At 39.7% G+C, this 20,523-nt stretch overlaps 1 protein-coding gene and 1 long non-coding RNA gene across 6 annotated transcripts in view; one reads left to right on the top strand and one right to left on the bottom strand.

Moving 5' to 3' along the window:
* Nucleotides 1–1,455: 1,455 nt before the first annotated feature.
* On the bottom strand, nucleotides 1,456–11,574 carry LOC102293047. Of its 3 annotated transcripts, none has more exons than XR_006054321.1 (5): nucleotides 11,385–11,574; nucleotides 4,253–5,733; nucleotides 3,781–4,157; nucleotides 3,434–3,697; nucleotides 1,456–2,547 (listed from the first exon to the last, which is right to left on the bottom strand). It is a non-coding gene; the product is annotated as an uncharacterized LOC102293047 (long non-coding RNA). The 3 variants fall into 3 exon arrangements; XR_006054322.1 differs by having other exon boundaries at nucleotides 1,456–3,697; nucleotides 4,253–4,366; nucleotides 5,597–5,733; XR_006054320.1 differs by having other exon boundaries at nucleotides 1,456–3,697.
* LOC102292746 (acyl-coenzyme A thioesterase 1) overlaps nucleotides 9,710–20,523 on the top strand; it is an 11,636-nt gene continuing 822 nt past the window's right edge. Inside the window, exons 1-10 of one of the 3 annotated variants that reach the window (XM_042220168.1) lie at nucleotides 9,710–9,932; nucleotides 12,565–12,770; nucleotides 13,382–13,481; nucleotides 15,509–15,693; nucleotides 16,157–16,317; nucleotides 17,355–17,474; nucleotides 17,604–17,689; nucleotides 17,758–17,851; nucleotides 17,963–18,043; nucleotides 18,203–18,344. In XM_042220168.1, the coding sequence (XP_042076102.1) occupies nucleotides 12,578–12,770; nucleotides 13,382–13,481; nucleotides 15,509–15,693; nucleotides 16,157–16,317; nucleotides 17,355–17,474; nucleotides 17,604–17,689; nucleotides 17,758–17,851; nucleotides 17,963–18,043; nucleotides 18,203–18,344 (1,162 nt within the window). In that variant the 5' untranslated portion in view covers nucleotides 9,710–9,932; nucleotides 12,565–12,577. Of the gene's footprint in view, nucleotides 9,933–10,132; nucleotides 10,368–12,551; nucleotides 12,771–13,381; nucleotides 13,482–15,508; nucleotides 15,694–16,156; nucleotides 16,318–17,354; nucleotides 17,475–17,603; nucleotides 17,690–17,757; nucleotides 17,852–17,962; nucleotides 18,044–18,202; nucleotides 18,345–20,523 lie in introns of those variants that run through there. The other 2 variants (XM_042220170.1, XM_042220169.1) reach the window with 2 other exon arrangements.

Below are 20,523 nucleotides of genomic sequence, written 5' to 3'. Positions count from 1 at the left end.
GTATGCCTTTCATAAAAACACTTCAACAGGATTTTTCCTTGTTTTTTTACCTCACGCAGGGAAACAGGAGTAATTGGAAGCAGGTTGGCTGCATGACATGCAACAGATGTCTGAAATTGAAAACAAATAAAAAGGTTTCAGCGCTTCAATCAAAGAGTTCATCCTGTGATTTTTGATTCATTCCTTGCAGGAAAAGTGAGAGCCTCCAGGCTGAAGTGAACCCCTGAGAGGTGGCAATGAAAGGAACTATAATTTCCTGCCTGAGCCAACTTGATTAGTTTGAAAGCACCTACAAACCAGAACTTCAAAAGGTTCTTTGTGTACATGCTTAACACTCTTGTTCCAGGATCACATCACCCCCACTGACCTCTTAGAGATGTGTTTTTGTCTGATTTCTGCCGTGTAAACAGACACACAGAGCCAGTGCATAAAGGTGGATCTCAGATGAAAATTCAGACTGACTCTCATAACTCAGGACAGCTGAGGGGAAACAGGAATGCAAAAAATGCTTATCTTTACGCACCAGGGCCTCATATTTCAACCCAGGCTTGAGCCTGCAAATGTAAGGCAGCTCAGAGGCTTCATAGGAATCATATCTATGAAAACAAATCATAAAAAAGAAACACAGAGGGCAGACAGACCTATATCAGCAGCACTTGTTTTCCTAATTTGGTCAGTTGTCACCTGCAATCTAACCACAAAAGACATTTGATTTCATTTTAAAAATGTTCTCCAAGAAACTCTGGTAATTTATTCAAGTGAAGACTAAGTTTTTACTTATTTTCTATAAGCTGTTCTAACAGTGGATGTTCATATTACCCATGGCCAAAGTTTCTAATATTGAGGTGATTGTGTGTGAGAGTAATATCTTTGAGACAAATGCGTTTTTACATAGTTTTTTTCTACTCCTTGTCTGTCTGATGTCATAGAGAGGGCACGTCCCTAATACAGTCATCTCATTCATAGGCTGTATCCCAATTCAGGGTCTGCAGCCTTAAAGTACGCAGCCTCAACGATCCTCAAGGGCCGCGTACTCAAAGACCGCTGAGGCCGGAAGTGCGAGGCTTGTGAAATGAGACGGTCTAGCCTCCGTTGCGCTGCCCAGGTTGCCTAGCAACCATGATACTAACAGCTGGATACAGCTTTGTTTGACAGAAATGAAGGAGAAAATCTTTTGTTCATTTGTTTGTTTGTTTCTACATGAGCTTTGATCATTCTCTGTAAGATTAAGCTCAGCTATTGAACGGTGTATATTTTAAAGTAAAGGCTCAAGTTAGTACAAACGTCACTAATGTCACATAACTTTGCCGACATGTGGCCAACAGTGATGTTTTAATGTTCTTCGTTATTAAACATTTGCACATAAATAAGTGACATAATATTCAGTACTTACTTAAAGTTTACCCTCGCCCGCCGTTTTTTTCGGCAAAATTATCCACACCCACCGCCGTTTTCTTAAATGGGGAGGAGCTTAACCTGGGCACTGACATCAAGTATAAGGTAAAAAAGTATTATTTGTAACTGTGGATCACACAAAGCTGCTCTAGTACAGTCCAAGAATAAAATCTAGAGCTGGAAACAAGTTTCCAGAGACCACTCGATATCAAAGACAGCAGCTTATAGCAGTTGACATCAAACTGCATTCTGCGCATCAACAAATGATGTTCAATTCCTTCTAATAATCTCTCTTTATTGAAAAGAAATTAAGGAGCCATATAAAGCTGCATTCGTGCAATTTTCTGAGAAGGAGAAGTTTCTGACTTTAGTTGTTTATTTCTCGACCTCTTAGCTGTATTTGGTGACCCTATTGAGGGACCTGACCCATATGTTGTGAAGCATTGTGTATAAACTAATATTGAACATTAACAGAATTAATACTGATGTATTAACAGCCTCATATAGTCACATAAATGCATTTGTTATAAATTCATGAAGCGTTTTACACTGAATGCTTGCAGAGCAGTATTTGCAAAGCGGGCAGTAATTGTATATAAAACACTCAAACTGCTTGCTGCACTTTAAATCGTAACCACTGTGACAGGGTAAAGGGTTTGTTCACATGGTTACTGTAATTTCCTGTTCACTCTGAAGGCATTTCTACTGAGAATCAATCACTTTGTCTGTGGAGGACGCCATTTATGAAAGAGTTGAATGCGGGAAATCAGAGAAAGGAAGTGTATTATTAAAGGAAGGAAGCAAAGGTGAATGTGGCAAAGCAAGGCCGGTTTAAAAAAAAAAAGAAGAAAGAAAAAAGGAAGCTGCTTTCAGCATTAAAGACATTGGGCGAGGCTACATCCTGTGGTGGTATCTTTGCACAGATCACCCTGACTCCATTTCCTTGAACTGTGTTTAGTACGTGTGTCCATTTCCTACACACTCTTCCCCAGAGATCTTTTTTTTTCTTTTTTTTTTTTTACAGATTTTTCTTCTTCTGACAGAATTTCTGTTCCTGAAGAAAACTCAGAAAATCCCATCAGTGTGTAGAAATTATATTGTTACAGTCCCAGATGATCCCAGGGTCAGAGCTGGCCCACCAAAGTGAAGTCTCTGTGAAAACACCAAAACACACAAGAAAGAGTCAGTGATAGAGAAACTGTTAAAAGTCTGTTATTTCAGTTTAAGAAGAAAATCAGTGAGTCATCTTTGTATCCAACACTTATCTCTGAAAATGAAATGCTCGTGCCGGACCTCTCAGCTTCATGTAGTCTTATTATAATCATCTAGACTTATACCAAAGTAACAAACATTGACATAGATGGTGGCCACATACTGAACAATATTAGCTTGAATAACAGCTGGTGTTGTCATGTTAATAATGCCAATCTGGAAACACAGATGTAGTCAGAAGTTTACATCCACTCATCCTGAGCATGAATGGCATTTAATTTGGGACTTTTAATGAGTTCTTTGAACTTTTCTTTTTCCACAGTGGAATGATTGTACAGGATACAACTTTAATTACTTTAAAAGTTTAGTTTTTTGGGTCAGAGGTATGTATTTGTACATTTGTAGTTCATTAACAAGCTTCTGGCATAATTCTGGCTGGATATTTGACCACTCTTCTTGGTAGAATTGGTAAAGTTCACTTAAATTGATTGGTCCCCTGGCATGGACCCAGCTCTATGTGCAATCCACAAATTTTCAATAGGTTTGAGGCTTTGGGAAGGCCCTTCCACAAGCTTAATGTTAGCCCGCTTTATCGATTCCATAACCAGTTTTGGTTATTTGAGGTCATTGTCCTGTTGTATCCAAGTTTAAACTTCTAGCTGTTGATTTGAGGTAAAGTTGAAGAATTTGGAAGTAGTCCTCCTTCTTCATTATTCTAAGCATTTTGTGCAAAACAGTCCCAGTGCACGATGCTACTACCACCATGCCTGACAGGTGGTTACTGCTCTTAGGTTTGGAAGCCTCATCTTTACTCCTTTAAGCATACCTGTTGTCATTGTGGCCAAATAGCTCAAACTTCGTCTTGTCTGACCATAGAACTTTTCTCCAGAAGACACTTTGCTTGTATATGTGGGTAGCAGCAAGTATCATTCAAGAGTGAAGGTGTGGATTTTTTTTTAAGGACAGGCATCTTTACTGATCAGCTCTGTAACTTTGGATAGTGATGTGGTGTGACTGTCCACAGTGATGTGGAGTTCCAGCGGTTTCCAGGTCGTGGCAGGCTTGAGAACTGGTAGTTCTTGGATTGTTCCTGAACAAGAAAAGGGTGACAGTTTGGATTTTTTTGTCCAGACCTTGGTTAAGTTGTGACACATCTAAATAACATGTACTTACATACAGTTGTTTGAACTGATGATCTTTGAATCTGCAGTTGTTTAGAAATGTGTAAATCTACAGTTCTCCTTCTTAGATCTTCTGTGAATTCCTTGGACTTTCCCATTGTTCTGATCACTCCAACTAGCGCTGTCAAGAAAATCCTTTTTTATGCTGCAAAGATAAACTACCAGTAGTAGTCAATCATGCTTACAAATGAGAAGTTAACAGGCCTTGGCCTTCTCAAGTTAAGATACATTCTAGAAACCCTTATAAAAAGATTTAAGTGAGTGCATATATAATTTAGCCTGTACATGTCATTTTGACCCTGTGTGGATTAGTGAACCTCTTGTTTTTTCAAAAGTCATTAAAGATGTATGCCATACAGTCATTCCACCCTGAAACAAGAACAGTTCAAAATAACAATTAGAAGCTTAAAATTACCATCCAATGCCCATGTTCAGTTTATGTAAACCTCTAACCACGGCTGTACCTTTATTTTCTTCACATAGTTCAGTCAACTGGAGCAAGGCTCTGACGTCTGCAGGTTCCTTGGACTGTTGCATCAGTTCTATTAATCTTACTTCGTTGGAATAAGCATCATTGGCTGAAACACAGAAATGAGAGTTAGACCATCGAAGAGTTGCTGTGAGGTCAGGATCTGATCACTGTTGGTTTCTTACAAATGGACTCAGGCTGCAAAGCATTTAATATTTCCTCCAAGTCCAACACATGAGCTCTTGTTTTCTGCAATAAGTTGTCTTTGATTTGATCACGTATACTTATTGAAAACATTGACTGTAGAGGTATTGGTATAAAGATCTATCACCTCTCACATTTTAACTGGGCATTCTAAGCATCGCTGCAAACTGCCATATCAGGAGGTAATAACATTTTTAACTGAAAACACTTGCATTTTACTGCTGTGATGATCTGCCATATAAAAGGCCAAATGTCAGCCTGTCTGATTATGCATAGGCAGTGGAAGATCCACATTTTGATTTATAACAACCTTTCTGACAGCAACCGTAACGAGTCCTGTGGAAAGACGCCCACATAATCTGATCAGCCCAAAGCAATCTGAGTCTGCTGCATCCTGTGTGGGTGCTAAAAGGGTCATTCCGTAGCTTCATTTAGGATCTCCATCATCACTTTGGGCAGTTCAATCAAGCTTAAATCTGAAGATGCAGATGAGATCTTTCCAACCTGCTGCTTAGGGAATTTTTCCAGAACCCCACAGCATGAGAACTCTCTGGGTTTAAGAAATGTAGAAATGATCATTTTTTAAGGGTTCAACAGGTCACATTTACAAAAGAAAAAATGTAAATAATTAACCATAATAATGTAGAAATTCAATAGTGAAAATAAGTTCCTCCAGAAAACAGCACTTCCAGGATTACTCCGCAGGTTGATTGTCATAGATGCCTGAGAATGCTGGTGCCTCTAACTGGAAAAACAAGATTTTTTCTAACTCAACTTTTTGTTATTGATATTCTAAAAGCAATAATAACAATAGTAAAAACTTAGCCAGTGCTGTGTCTACATATAACAGACAACTAACAAATGAGCAGTTTTAAATTGTATCTTTAGGCTCTTTGTTACAAGCAAACACAATTTCTTCCAATTTATTTAGTTGAAGCTAGAAAAAATGCAAACGCTAACACAGTTTGACAGATATGAAATAGCATTTTTTCACCAACAAGAAGATTCCTAAAGAGCTATTAGCTGACAATTTTGCATATCTATGCATGGTGTGCAGTGCACCATTAAATATTTTTGAGGATGGTGGACAATTTGAGGACAAAAAAGAAGTAGCAGGCCTAAAAAAAATACCTACAGCAGTTGAACATTTGAGAAATGGGAAATAATCCAGCAAGGATGTGACACAGGACCTGAGAGATGCATCTGGCCTTTCAGTTGATCCATCTACTGTTCACTGAAGCCTCATCAGAAATTGTGTCAGTGGAAGGGTTGCTGTCAAGAAGTAAGTAAGGGAAACAGACATTAAAGGCTGGTGTATGCATTACACCAGTTTTTACTGAAATTCAGTAAAAACTGGTGTAATGAAGTGATGAATCCAAATGTGATACTTGTGGTTCAATCATCAGGAGAGAGCTAAAACATGGTGGAGGCTCTGTCATAGTTTGGGGCTCTATTTAAACCAGTGTTGATGAAATTATGATCGGAGAAACGTACCATCAGATTTTAGCCCATCTTACAATACCATATGGAAAACACCTGATTGTCAAAGGCATCAATTTCCAAAGAAGACCTTTGAATGTCCTTTAAGAAGCCTGGAGAATTGTTCCTGAGGACTGTTTAAGGAAATTATAAGAAAGCTGACTCAGAGAGTTCAGACTGTGCTGAAAGGTTGCCACACTAAATATCAACTTTCAAGCCCAGAATTATTTAAACTCTGTTTTCCCTGATATACTGCATTACTATGTATGTTTGCACATTTCAATAAATCATTGCACATATTTCCTCTTTTCAAGAGTTCAAAAGCTTTGCACAGTACTGTTTAATAGTACGTAAGTATGATATAATATATATATTAGATCTAGAAGCGGCACAGTGATGGACTGCATAGTTTCAATATGCAGAAGTAATACTGGTCCACATAGAAGAAAAACTCAATGATTAAAAGTGGGTCTTAAACTGACAGGTCATCATAAAAATGTAGTTTTATTTTTCTGAAATATTTTCTGTCGGGGTAGAAAAGGAGCAACAGTGCGCTGATACTTCACCCAAATCTTTGGAAAAGCCACAAAGCAAAAAGAATTATGCGGGGAACAGCACCCTCTGGAGGTTATAAGACAGAACTACAATTTGTATCTGGTATTTGGGCAAGTGGTGAGTTTAAATATTCCGTGTATTTATAATTTCAGGTACGTATACATTTGTCTTTTCATAGTTTAGTGTCATTTTATATCTGTATTGTGTGTTTACTTTTGTTTTTCCATCAATTTGTGCTACTTTGTAATCTTTTAAAAATCTTTTTCCATATTTGCACCATTTTACATCACTAATGGAAGACTACCACACTTTGTGGTTCTTTTGATCTTTTTTGCTAATATAGTGTTACTTCACATCATTTTCTGTCTCTTTATTTGCTTATTACATTAACTCATAAACTGTTGGCTGAAAGTAGAGGAATGTGTGACTCATGATTGTACCAGCTTCTAGTTTTGTCCATCATCTTTATTTATGTATAGGTTTTACTTATTGCTATTGTTTAGTTTAATTGTAGCACATAAATTATGAATATTCAGTAGCTGTAAGTAAATGGGGGGGGGGACACACCACTATTAATGAAAACTTTAAATACTTAGCTATTATTTGGTAATTTAAATTCAAATTCAAATTCAAATTTTATTTGTCACATACACACACAACCATACACAGTATGACATGGGGGTGAAATGCTTGTAGCTGTACAATGCCCGACCATTAAATGACAGAAGAAAAGTTTTACAATATTTACAATTTACTACAAAAATTTACAAATTAACTTAGGAATTTACAGTAAAGAATGTGCAAATAGCAGAAGAGATTATAAAGATAAGGATTATAAATTATAGGAATTATAGGATTATAGGAAATGTGTGGTGGTGCGTGTTGTGATGTGTGTGAGAGTCCAGTCTTATAGTGACGTGTTTGGGAGAGTCCAGTCCTACACCTGGTTCAGGCCCCGAATAGCCTGGGGGAAGAAGCTCCTCCTCATTCTCTCTGTTTTGGCCTTAAGGGAGCGGAAGCGCTTCCCAGACCTCAACAGTGAGAAGAGTCCATTGTTGGGATGGGAGAGATCCATCATAATCTTCCTAGCTTTGGACTTGCACCGCTTGGTGTAGATGGACAGCAGGTCAGGGAGCTCTGATTGAATGATGCGTTCGGCTGAGCGCACCACCCTTTGCAGATCTCGTCTGTCCTGCTTGGTGCTGTTCCCAAACCAGGTGCAGATGCTTGCCGTCAGGACGCTCTCGATGGTGCAGGAGTAGAAGTTCTTGAGCACCTTCAGTGGCAGATGGAAGTCTCTAAGTCTTCTGAGGAAGAAGAGACGCTGACGGGCTTTCTTAACCAGGGTGTTGATGTGACAGGACCATGACAGGTCCTGAGTGATGTGGACACCCAGGTATCGGAAACTGTCCACTCTCTCCACTGGCGTGCCACTGATGATGAGGGGTTTGTAATTCCTCGCCTGCTTTGTAGTGAAGTCCACGATCAGCTCCTTAGTCTTGCTGATGTTTAGGAGGAGGTTATTTTCCTGGCACCAGGTCTCCAGGTTCCTAATCTGCTCCAGGTAGGCCGTCTCGATGTTGTCGGAGATCAGGCCCACAACAGCAGTGTCGTCAGCAAACTTGACAATGGAGGTGGTGTCGGATGTGGCTACACAGTCATAAGTGTACAGTGAGTACAGCAGGGGGCTTAAAACACAGCCCTGAGGCACTCCAGTGCTGAGTGAGATGGAGGGGGAGATTTGTTTTCCTACCCTCACTGATTGGGGTCTGTCTGTGAGGAAGTTGAGGATCCACTGACACAGTGATGAGCTGAGTCCTAGATCCGTCAACTTGGTGAAAAGCTTAGAGGGAATTATTGTGTTGAATGCTGAACTGTAGTCCACGAACAGCATCCTAACATAATTCCCTCTGCCAGTGTCCAGGTGACTCAGGGATGTGTGGAGCAGGTGAGATATGGCATCGTCTGTGGAACGATTAGTCCGGTAAGCAAACTGAAGTGAGTCGATGGTGAGAGGAAGTGAAGAAGTGATGTGATCTCTCATCAGTCTTTCAAAACACTTCATCACAATTGAAGTCAGTGCTACTGGACGGTAGTCATTGTGGCAAGCGGGTAAAGACTAGTAAATAGTAAAGACTGTGTTACCTGTTTGGAAACAAAAAATGTTTTAAAACTGCTAGCTGCCATTTGAGTGATTAAAAGGTAAAAGTCACATGGGTGCTCATATTCATGTAAGGGTGACTGCTCCTGTCTCGTTAGTTGGAAGACTTCTGATCAGGGAACAAAATGTGTATTAAAACAGATCACTGGTACATAGAAAGTGGCATACAAAAAACCTCCAAAACAGCAAAGTTTGCTCACACACAACAGAAGAATACCTTGTAGTTGGTGTTGCTTTAATCCCTGGAGATTTACATAACATGTGGGCGGAATTTACAGAGGAAAGTATGCGGGTAGAGTTTAAAGTCCACCAGAGAGGCCAGGTGCACCTGCAGACTCAAACTCTGTGCTTTCTGCCCACTTTTTTTCTGAAAGCAATGAAAATCTGCTGGATTAAAGGCCTTTTTGTGTTTTCACATGTGCCCTTACTTCCGAGTTTTCCATGTGTGCAAGAATATTATGATGAAGTGGATCTCTTCCACTCATTTCCACATTAATCCTCCTCCTTTTTATTTCTGACTCCACTAGAGTAGCTAAAAAACATATTTATTATTGGTTACTCATTTATCTCAGCAGACGCCCATTTGGGAAGAATGCATTACACTGAGAGTTGCTGTTTTATACACTGTAGGTTATCTAAACTACAGGAAGTGCAATGTTCTTCAAGACATTTCTGCTCTGTTGTTCTGCATTTTTGCCTTTGCTCCTGTGAATGTTACTCCTAAGCTATTACATTAGGGATATCTGCTGCCTTTGACTTCACAGAGACTTTCTAGCGCCTGATCTTTGGCTCACATACTCATGAATATTTTGAACCTTTGGCCATGTTTAATATAAATATCCACCGTTCTACGGCATTTAAGAAAATATGGAAGAACATAAAGGAGGATGAAAGGCCTTACTCCCCTGGCAGCCCTTCAGTGTGCTGAAATCAGAGTATATGTTTGTAGATTATCTATTACCCTATCAGGAGTAAGTGTTCTTTCCTCCTGCATGTGCATTTACAATTTAATGCACAAACTTATAGTCTACGCCCACGTGTGACACCCCGTCTTAAACCCCGCCTCCTCTTCCTGGCTGCAGTCAACGAATCCAGTCGATGTCCATTAATTTAGGCCTTTACTAAAATTCACGAACAACAAGGAGAAGCGGTGGAAATAATCGTCAAGAATAAGAGAGAGAAACTTGTCTCCACAAAGCGAACAGGTGGAACTTTGTCACACCCTGTTGGAACTAATTCAGGACAAAATCGTCTCTTCGTGGTGTACGTTTCGAAGGTAACAGAGGACAGCGGTTATTTTTACATGTGGCACTTGAACGCAGCACGCTTCTATTAAACCAGTAGTTCCCAAACTTTTTGCTGGACCCTCCTTTGTTTTACAAGAAAATGTTGCCCCCCGCACACACACGCACGCACGCACAACACATCCTCCAACCACACACACCCATATTTTGCTCCATTGCGGTTTATTTCACACCTCAAACATTTAGTAAACAATTAAGCAAATACAAGTAATCTGCAGGTAGTAAGAAAATAAACTACTAACTCTTTTACGCTGCGTCCGCACGTACACGGGTGATTTTGAAAACGCAGCTGTTTCGTCCACACGTAAACGGCGTTTGGAATCACCGAAAACTGAGATTTTTTTAAAACTCCTTTTTTGGGTTTATGTGTGGACGAGGAATACAGAGTTCGTCACGCAACATTAAAGGTATGTGCCTTTTTTCACGTCACACTGTGCGCCACGTTATTGTTTACATGAGATGAATTGCAGAATGGCAGATAGTAGATTAAAGTACTTTGTCTCTATCTTCAGGTTTTACACACTGTCCTCTATTTAGAAAGGCAGAGGCGTCACGGTGTAATTATTTTACATGTAGTTTTTTTTTTCCTGTGTAATAATATTCAACATTGCTATCAATACATTTTTCAAAAAATGCCTCTCTGTGCAAAATGGGTTTAAAAACATAAACAGCTGTGGGATACTGTTTGTCGTGATTTGAACCGGGGGAACAAATCGTGGCAGGATCAGCCTGATATTATTTGTATCCCACTGTAACTTTACTGTATAAAGAGCTAACATCTCCAAAATGTCAGGAGTAGTTAGTTTATTACAACAAGTGTTTGTGAACTAAAAATCAAGAATGTGGGATACTGTTTGTCCGTGATTTGAGAGCCCAGCGCTGCTCCCGACGCAGGGAAAACCAATTCTGCAGGGGAGACCTACCTTGGCACTTGTGCAGGTGAAGACCAAAGGGAAGATATGCTTCACCATATTTTCTAGTCTTTGGCTTAGAATGAAGTTGGTTTGGAAACATATTCAGCTATGCTTCATCTCCTGCTTTGCGTTTGTGTAGGCGCCCCATGCTAGCAGTGTCCAAGCGTTGTTTTGTTTTTCCCTGTTCATGCCGCGTCCCCCCGGGTGCGGGCCCCACACTTTGGGAAGGTCTGTATTAAACTGAGATTGGTTTTTAATATAATTAGGGGAGTTTACTTGGGTGGTGGCCCAACCGCTGACTTTTAGGGTGGAGTTGCACGCTGGGTCTTGGGGTCCTGGCTACATTCGGCTAAGCTAGCACGTACCTGCAGCCGAACTTTAACAGATAAAACGCTACCTTCAGTTAGGGTGAAAAGTTTATCGTGTTTCTACTTGTCAGACACAGAAATGAGCGCGCTGAGGTGTTTTAGCTTTAGCAGAGGGGCTCTGTGGTCTGTTAGTAGGCCTCACCTTCAGCAGTGTACTCCTACCAGCCGCAGGTGGATTTCTGCCTGACTGCTTTCTGTTTCCAGTGCAAGAAGGAAACAGCTCAGGCTTCCATCTGTAATTGAGACAACATGACTGTGTATTTCCTGTACGAAGTGTAGTTGGATGAGTTAAACACCTGGAGTCATCCAGCCAAAGCAATGGGTAGTGCTCAAGGGACCAGGGGCGGATCTAGAGAAATTTTCTTAGGGTGGCATGAGGGTGGCAAAGAAATCAAATGGGGTGGCAAAATCAAAGCCTTTTTTTCCCCCCAAATATATGTGCAGGTTGTTACATATGGTTAAAATGATTCAAATGCAGTAAGTATACACATTTTTCATATAAATATAGTCTACAACTTAATTACTGTCTGTAGCCCACATAATTAAACACTTTAGTTACATAAAACATGTGAGTTTTGATGCTATGTACTGTATAGCCTGTATAATAAATAAATATGTAGCCCAATAAGTATAAAATCCAGAAAGCTACACAACATTGAGTGGTTCATTTACAAACACACGTCTAACTTAAGTTTCACTGTTTTTTGTTAGAAAACAATCACACTGTTGCATGTTAAATTACACAAAATGCCAGAAATCTGCACTGTCATGAACAAAAATTTAAACCTAATTTTTCATGATTTGTTGGATTAACCCACTGAGGTCTGAAATACAACCGGCCATTTTTGACTCCTTTTGAGTTTACGTTTGTATTTCACCATCAGATTGTTTCATTTTTTTTTTTTCCCCTTGTCTTGTTTGGTATCTTTTCAGCTCAACTGAATTTAGTTGTTTTTTTCACTGACATACTGCATTAGTACTACTATTACTATTAATAGTACTATTACTGATCTGAAATCACACAAAGAACTTAAAATCCTAGTTGTATTTTTTTACTGTAAAATAGAGAGTCAGCGTGGCTGCAGCTTGTTGCTATGTCAGCTTACATCAGTCATGTGATTTGGAGGTGCAGTGTCCACAGAGGGTTAATAACAGTCACCTTCCTTCCATTTCCAGAGTGTAACATCCAACCACCTGTGTAAAAAGCGAAATTCCCATGGTGTTAATGAACTTTGGCCATCAGTCCAGAACATGAACTTTGAACATGAACCATGAACTTTACCCTGTCTGTGTTACTCAGTTGTCACAGTTTCTCTCCACAGACTGTTCTCAGCCATGACCCAGGTCGTTCCTCCGATCCTCTCCGTCACCCCGAGTCGGGCTCTGGTTGATGAGAAGTTTAAAGTGTTGGTGGAGAATCTTCCTCCGGGATGTCCGGTAACCGTCCGCTCCCTCCATAACTCCGAGGACAAGCACGACTGGGAGGCTTATGGGCACTACGTCAGTGACCACAGTGGTGTCGTGTCAGGTGGGCTTCTTTGTTTTCCTTTTTTTTTTAAACTTACCAATACAAAAAAAAAAAAAACCAAGTACCTGAAAAGAATAATAAAGTAAACCATTGAACAGATGCATAAGAAGCTGACGTTAAAAATTATATTTGTACATTCACACATAATTGCTATAATCAAAGTCATATTTAGTTTGCCATTTATGAAGCAGGAAGCATTGAATCCATTCCAGCTCCTTTGGTGTAAATCAAAGTGACGACAGGTAATCTGGAGATGGATACCTGCAGCTCATTTAGGTTGCACAGGTAGTCCAGCTGAAGGCTTCCTGTGTCCCAGAGTCTGACATAATGCAACAGATGTACTCCAGTGGGATTTTTGTTTTTTTCCTCTACATAATCTTTAAATTCAACCAAATACTTTTTGGTCTTACTTTTGGTATTACTATTACTTTTATTACTTTTTTTTTTTACATTTTTAACTAAAATCAGTGAGTGTTATTGAAAAAGGTGTTTTACTTTTGATGTTTTTGTTGCACATGTTCTATTGAACTGTAAATGACATAAAAAAATGTTATCTCACTTTTAATAAAGCAAATAAAACGAAAAATAAATTGCTCCCCCCCCCCTTGCAGTATCAGAAGATTTAAGTTACGGAGGCACATACACAGGAAAAGAGCCCATGGGTTTGCTGTGGAGCATGCGGCCCGTCCCGGGCAGCCGCCCAGGCCTCAGGTAACACATTCAATCTTCTAGTAAATCTCGTAGCATGGCTCTATAAATGACTTTTAATTACTGGATCAAAATTTGTACTCCAGGCTTTTTCCCCAGTGACATCATCGGTCTGCATTAAATCCCAAACAGCAAAGGTAGTCTGGACATACTTCAGTCCAGATGTGTTACATATCTAGATAGAAATTTGACGACTAATCTGCCAATTTTTCTCTGATTAATCGATTAGTCAACAATTATTTCAATAACTCTTATCACCTTTTCTTGTGGGCAAACCTCCTGTTCTAGGCTCCAGTACCTCACCTGCTTAAGACTGCCCATTTGTGAATATCACCCTGTTGTCTCATCCCACAGCAAATTAAAACAATCACTCATATGAATTTGAAAATAATCAAACGTATTTTTAACATTATTCAACAGGACTCTCAGATTAAAAACGAAATAAATACAAATGTTAGGTAATAAAGATTAAAGTGCTAGAAGTATTTAAAAAATAAAAATGCTAAATGGAACCTAAATGGGTTCTGCACATAAGTTCAGTTAAAGCTTCAAATTAAATAAAAAAGATTTTATTTTCCGGTCCAAAATAAAAAGTTTCCAGATAATTCAGTTCATGAATTCACGATTGCAGTATATGCTCTGGAGTGACGCTTGCTTTTGAGATGATGTTCCCAGCTGCTGATAACCATGCTGAAGATGCTCTCGGTAATGACTTCAGCTATTTGAGACATGCAAGAGCCTATGAGCTGTAAGACGGTGTAGTTACTCCTGTTTAATGGTTTACTATCACATTTCCCTCATTAGCTAACAAAACTGAACTGTTTTGCTGCTTGCACTTCGCTCTTTGTTAGTATTGAGTGCAGTCTTGGCAGATGATATAGGCAATACTTCCTCCCATAGCTTCCTGGAGTGTATTGCAGTTACAAAAACACATTTACCCGATTTGAAAATATAACGCATCAACAAATTTTTATAGTCAACATAATCTATTATCGCAACTAATCGTTGCAGTCGTAGTGTGTTATCTGGCTTCATCGATGGATAAAGTTGTGTGTCATCTGCATAGCAGGAAAAATGCATGCTACGCCTTCTAATGATACTGCCTAAAGGAAGCATTTAGAGTGTAAATCTAATCAATGTGAAAACAGTCCCCACTTCTGGCAATCCAGTTATTGTGGCGTGAGTGAACTTATCAAAAGTTCCATGGCGATCTGCTGCACCTCCCCTGTCTCTGTGGCTGCCGTGCTCTGTCAGAAAATGACTAATTGCTGATGCAATACCGCTTGACAGTCCATTGATTTAGCATTGTGGCCTCACTCAATCCATTCGACAGCAAGTCAGCTACTTTGTTTTGTTTTGTTATCTTGTTCTTAAGTGATGACGTATGAACCCTGCTTCCAGGTCCAAATTACTCTGCGTTTATTAAGGCTGTAGTGTTTTTAACATGTTTTAATGTTTTGTATCTTCTTCTATTTAATCTGAACAAGCCCCTAAAAAAAAGTCAGTGATCACTTTCAGCCTCTCAGTTTTTGTTACCACTGTTCATTTTAATGCTCAGTTTTTAAAGCCTTACAATGTAACCACAGCCCAGCCTATGCAGCAGTATATTAATGACTAACCTCGTATTGTGGATGGATTATTACTACAAACAAAAAAATCAATGGGAAGGGACATCTGAAGATGTCCATGTAGTAAGGTCTAAGATATGATGGGGCCTGATCATTCAGGACTTAATATATGTATCTTCCCTAGGGTTTAATACCCGGGACTCACCACCATTTGATCTTAGAACTGAAGAAGCTTCATGGATGAGAGGTGAAACATCTTCAGCACACCTAAAGAAGTTCAGCTGCTTTTCTTCCCAAACTCCTTAGATTACCATGATCTGGATGACAGAGAACATACACAGACCTCTAAAGTAAATAGTATTGGTCCTACTACAGAACCCTGTTGAACTCCATAACTAACTTTTGCTTGTGTAGGCTACTTTTTGTTTAATCTGTCAGGTAACTCGTGTCATTATTGGCCAGGTTAAGGAAGATGAATGTGTGCACACCCATGCTGGTCACCATCTCGGTCCACAGTGGACACGAGGGCTTCAGGGACCAGGCCCCTCTAGCCTCAGTCCTCACAGAGAGATGGTACATGGCCCCTGGCATCCAGAGGATCACTATTAATGAGCAAGGAGTGCAAGGGACTCTGTTTATACCTCCAGGTACACCTACAGCACCTGTAATGACACTTTTATTCTCTTAAATACGTATTTTGTTGATTTTATTTTTTCAGAGTGGCTGGGGTTTTTCTTTCATAATGGTGAAATGTAAATTTTAAAAATCCGTTCTGCTTTTCCTTAAAATATATTCTCATATTAAACATGGCTAAAGGTAAAAAATAAATAAATAAATAAATAAATAAATAAAAATCAGCCTGTGTACAAGTAACATGTAAAAAAATAAAAAGCAAAAGCTCAGGCTTCAAGCTTCAAGCTGATCTAAATGCTGTGGCATTGAAACATGCGGGCAGGGCTTGTGTGCCTGGTGTGACCATATTAGTGAATTCCTCTCTTTCTGACAATATACAGATCCAAGAGTAGGAAAAAAATCCACCTGATGTCCGAGTTTTTAGCTCACAAGGATGACTTGAACCAAAGTAATTTTGTCCTGTTTGTCTGACTTCAGGTCCTGGACCGTTTCCTGGGCTGCTGGATATGTGGGGAGGTGGTGGAGGGCTGCTGGAGTATCGTGCTGCCTTGCTCGCGTCTCACGGTTATGTTTCTTTGGCGCTGGATTACCTCGGATTTGACCAGGAGTCTGAAAATTTGGAATTGAAATACTTTGAGGTTTGTGTGACAGGTCACCATCCAAAATTATGAATTAAGGCGTTCCAATCACTTTCATGGCCACAGGTGTATAAAATCAACCAGCTAGGCATGCACACTGCTTAATTAATAAAAGAAAATGGGTTGCTCTTAGGATCTCAGTGAATTCCAGCATGGTACCATTATAGGATATCACAAGTCCAGTTGTGAAATTTCCTTGCTACTTAAATATTTCACACTCAACAACAGCAACTTAGCCATAAAGTGGCAGGCCTCATGAAATCACAGAGTGGGGTCAGCAGCTGCTGTGGCACCAAGGTTGCCAACTTTCTGCAGAGAGGGGATGGCCCCTTCTTGATCCTACGTGACTGTGCACCAGTGCACAAAGTAAGGTCCATAAAGACATAGAAGAACTGGACTGGCCTGCACAGAGTCCTGGCCTCAACCTGAAAGAACACCCCTGGAATGAATCGGAGCGAAAACTGTGAGCCAAGCCTTCTTGTCCAACATCAGTGTTTGACCTCACAAATGTGCTTCTGAAAGAGTGGTCAGAAAATTCCCATTGTCCCCTCTGACCATTAGACTTTTCTCCAGAAGGCATTTGTCTTGTTCATGTGGGCAGCTGCAAATTTCATTTGTTGGACTTGGACCCATTCTTTCCAGTATTGGTCAATTCAGTGAGTGCTGTCAAACAAATCCGTTTTAGGCTGCAAAGATAAACTATCAGTTGTAGTTAATCATGATAACTTACGAGAAGTTAAAAGGTCTTGACTTTGTCAAGTTAAAGGACACTCGAGAACTTTCAGGTCCACTTAAAAAGATTGGAGTGAGTGTATGTATGTATAGAAAACCCAAAATAAATTCAAACTTGTGCACCCATTTATTATTGTTTAAAGTCACGCATGTTGTACAATGATTCAACTCTGGCAAAAGAACAGTTCAAAGAATTCATTAAAAGCCCAAAATTACTCTGACATTCATGTCCATGATGAGTGTTTGTAAACTCCTCATTACATCTGTACTTATTATTTAATATTCTAATATTCTGATCTCTTCAGACGGCGTTTAATATTATTAAGGACCATCCTCAAGTGATGTCAGACAGAGTTGGAATTTTTGGTCTTTCTCTCGGTTCACTTGTTGCTGTCACCTTGGCAGCCTACAGCACCATTATCAAGGTCAGAGTGCGAGGGAAATGACTTAAATTTCCTCTTCTTTTACCTTTAAAGTAGACCTTAACCCACTGACCTCTTTCTTACTCCAACTGAGGTATAAATCAAATTTTGTAATTTGTCATTTCATTCCAGCCTTGTTGTATTGTTTGTATCAGCTCCAACCACTATTATCCAGCACAGGGGAGCACAATCGCATCCAGGTTTGAAGGAGTAACCAGGTGGGTCCGTGTTTGTCGGTCCATTAAATTATTATTGCTGTTTCGTAATTACTAATATGTTATGACAGGCAGCTTTACAAGGCGCGTGTGAATGAGGACAACCAAGTGATCTGGAAAGATGTTGGTCTGGAGTTCATCACTGACCCCTCAAACATTGCCGAAGTGAGTGCTGGAATATACTGCAAACACCTGCATGTTAAATACCAATACAAGTCAGTGCTGGACCTGTTTTATTATTTGTAACATTGTTTTAAAGGTGTTTTTTGTTGACAGGTAGGCAGAATTAACTGCCCGACATTGCTGGTTAACGGCTGTGATGATCAGAACTGGCCCACAGTGGAGACGGCGGAGGATGTGAGGTCACACACACTCACACAAATGCTGTTTATGAGAGTGATGGATGTCAAGAATACTGGAAAGTTGGCAGTTCTTGTTTGAGTATTGTGAACATTGAACAAATATGAATGTGAACATTAACATACAGTTAATTTAAGGTTGACCTCTGACCCTCAGGTAGCCAGGTTGATGCGTGAAGCTGGAAAGGAACACCTGTTGAGCAGATTAGCATATCCGGACACCGGACACCTGATTGAGCCACCGTTCTCACCTCATTTTAGGGCTACGACCTTTGTCATACACAGCAGTAAAGAAAAAGGTCAGATTCCCACACCTGTACAAAGGCTTTGGCCTCACATCCTGTTTCTTACCTTCTTACAGATTCTGGTCATAATAACAAAACTTCATCAAGTTCACTGCTCAAAAAAGAGAGTATAGCATCAAGTCAAACTTTTGGGATATTGACCTGATCAGTTAAGTGGTAATTAAAGACTAAATGAAGAACAGGTGTACTAGACAAGCAACAATGAGACAAACAGGAATGGCTTTACAGGTGGTGTCCTACATAGTGACACCAGTTACAGGGATGTTTAATCACTCTGACCTTTTGTCTTTTTAACTTTTTTTTCAGTAAAACAGCTGCAGCTTTATAGCCTTTGTACTTTGTCATCAGTTAACTTTGGAGTTGGTACAAAAACCTCCAAGATTAAATAAGTGTATTCAGCATTAAGAGGGAACATATAGGGTATCACTGGGTGGTGCTGAGGTCTGAATCTGAGGGCAGCTCCTGTAATCACAAAGAGAAAAGCATCATCTCAAACTATCAAAGTTTATCCCTCAAATCTAAAATAATAAATAAATCTTGCCAGTCCTCACACACTGATCTGAAGTTCTGCTCTTAGGTTTTTTTTTTACTTACCTCTGACAGCTGACATGGGAACTGTTCAACATAGGCAATAATTTATATGTTATCTAGTATAATATTAATCTTTGAGTGGATGGTGCTTTTTAAACAGAGGTCTGCAAAGATACCTGGGACTCTCTGATCTTAGAACTGAAGAAGCTTCTCGGGTGAGAGGTGAAGCGTCTTCAAGAAACTTAAAGAAATCCGCTTTTCCCCCCAAACTTCTTAGAGTACAATGACCTGGATGAATGAGAACCTTCACAGACAAATCGACCTCGTTTCCTCAGCGCAAATCTTGTGGAGCTTGTGTTTATCCTCAGAGCGACTGATGTCATTTAAAATTGATAAACGAGATTTAAAACGAGGGAGTAATGGACACCAAGCAGCATAGAAACAGGCTGTAAGCTGAAAGAGCCAGGCTGTAATAATCTGTTTCTAATGCTCTATTTTTCAATGTAAGACGTGTGGCTTAGGTTGTTTAGAGGACTTTGTGCTGGGCATTGTCTTAAAATGGAGATAAAGAAAAATGTATTTTTATTTGCTGAGGTGGCTGTAGTGGAATCACCAATTTCTAAACTGCTAAAAACAAGTCTTTGTCTCCTAATGACATTCGGGGCATCCTGAAATGATTTATTATATCAACGTAGAACAAAACATTACAAATAAATTTACTCGAGCCTATACTCCATAACACCCGATTGATTATTTAATGATCTCCTCTGTGTTTGTCACAATCTTCACTGACTGCCTTTGACTGTCACTACAGTCACACCACTCGTCACATCGTGAGGGGAGGATATTTGGTCATTTGAGCAGATCGGTTGCAGGACTATATTACTGAGGTACACGGGTACCAGTCCATGTGCGTCATTAACTCTGTATTGAATGCAAAAAGCCCAAGTGCTCATTAAAACAAAACGTGTGCCAATAAAGTACTCTGTCCATTGATCCCTCCTTTTAAATATGTTAAATCGCATCAGTCAGGGTAAACGCAAACTCCAACAGATTTGTGCTGAGGAAATGAGGCATACTTGCTTATTTTGTGCTGAATATTGTGAAACTGATTATCACCAGGTAATGTGGGCGGATTCCTGATTTTATGTTACAAAAACACAGATCTTTTTTTTTCCCCTTTTTTTAAAAAAGCAAACCAAAACAATAATTTCATTGTTGTATGAATGTAATTTTGATAGATATATGCATTTGCACAAGATGGAGACCTTTTTATTCCAGCATCTTTAATAAATCAAACCATATGACACACTGTCGGACAGATGACCATTCAGTGAAAATAACAAATCAACACGTGAGGCATCATTCTGAACACGGAGAGTAGAATACGTAAACAAATCTAATCGGTTAAGGTAAAAGCCTGAGCACTGACTACTCATCTTAGCTAGCTAGCTAATGACATCAATTACTGATTTGCTTACAAACACACATTTGACTTAAGAAAAAAGTGCAACGGTACTGCTGGTCCTTCCTTCGATAAGTCCAGTTTGCTGCAGAAAACGTCAGGCTGACAATGGACCGTTCTTTATTTGTAGTTTGACGTGTGTGTGTGTGTGTGTGTGTGTGTGTGTGTGTGTGTGTG

The sequence above is a fragment of the Haplochromis burtoni genome, unplaced genomic scaffold (assembly GCF_018398535.1).
Source record: "Haplochromis burtoni strain Fernald_Lab_line unplaced genomic scaffold, NCSU_Asbu1 Contig_44, whole genome shotgun sequence".
Taxonomy (NCBI): domain Eukaryota; kingdom Metazoa; phylum Chordata; class Actinopteri; order Cichliformes; family Cichlidae; genus Haplochromis; species Haplochromis burtoni.
This window is presented reverse-complemented; position numbering and strand designations above follow the sequence as displayed.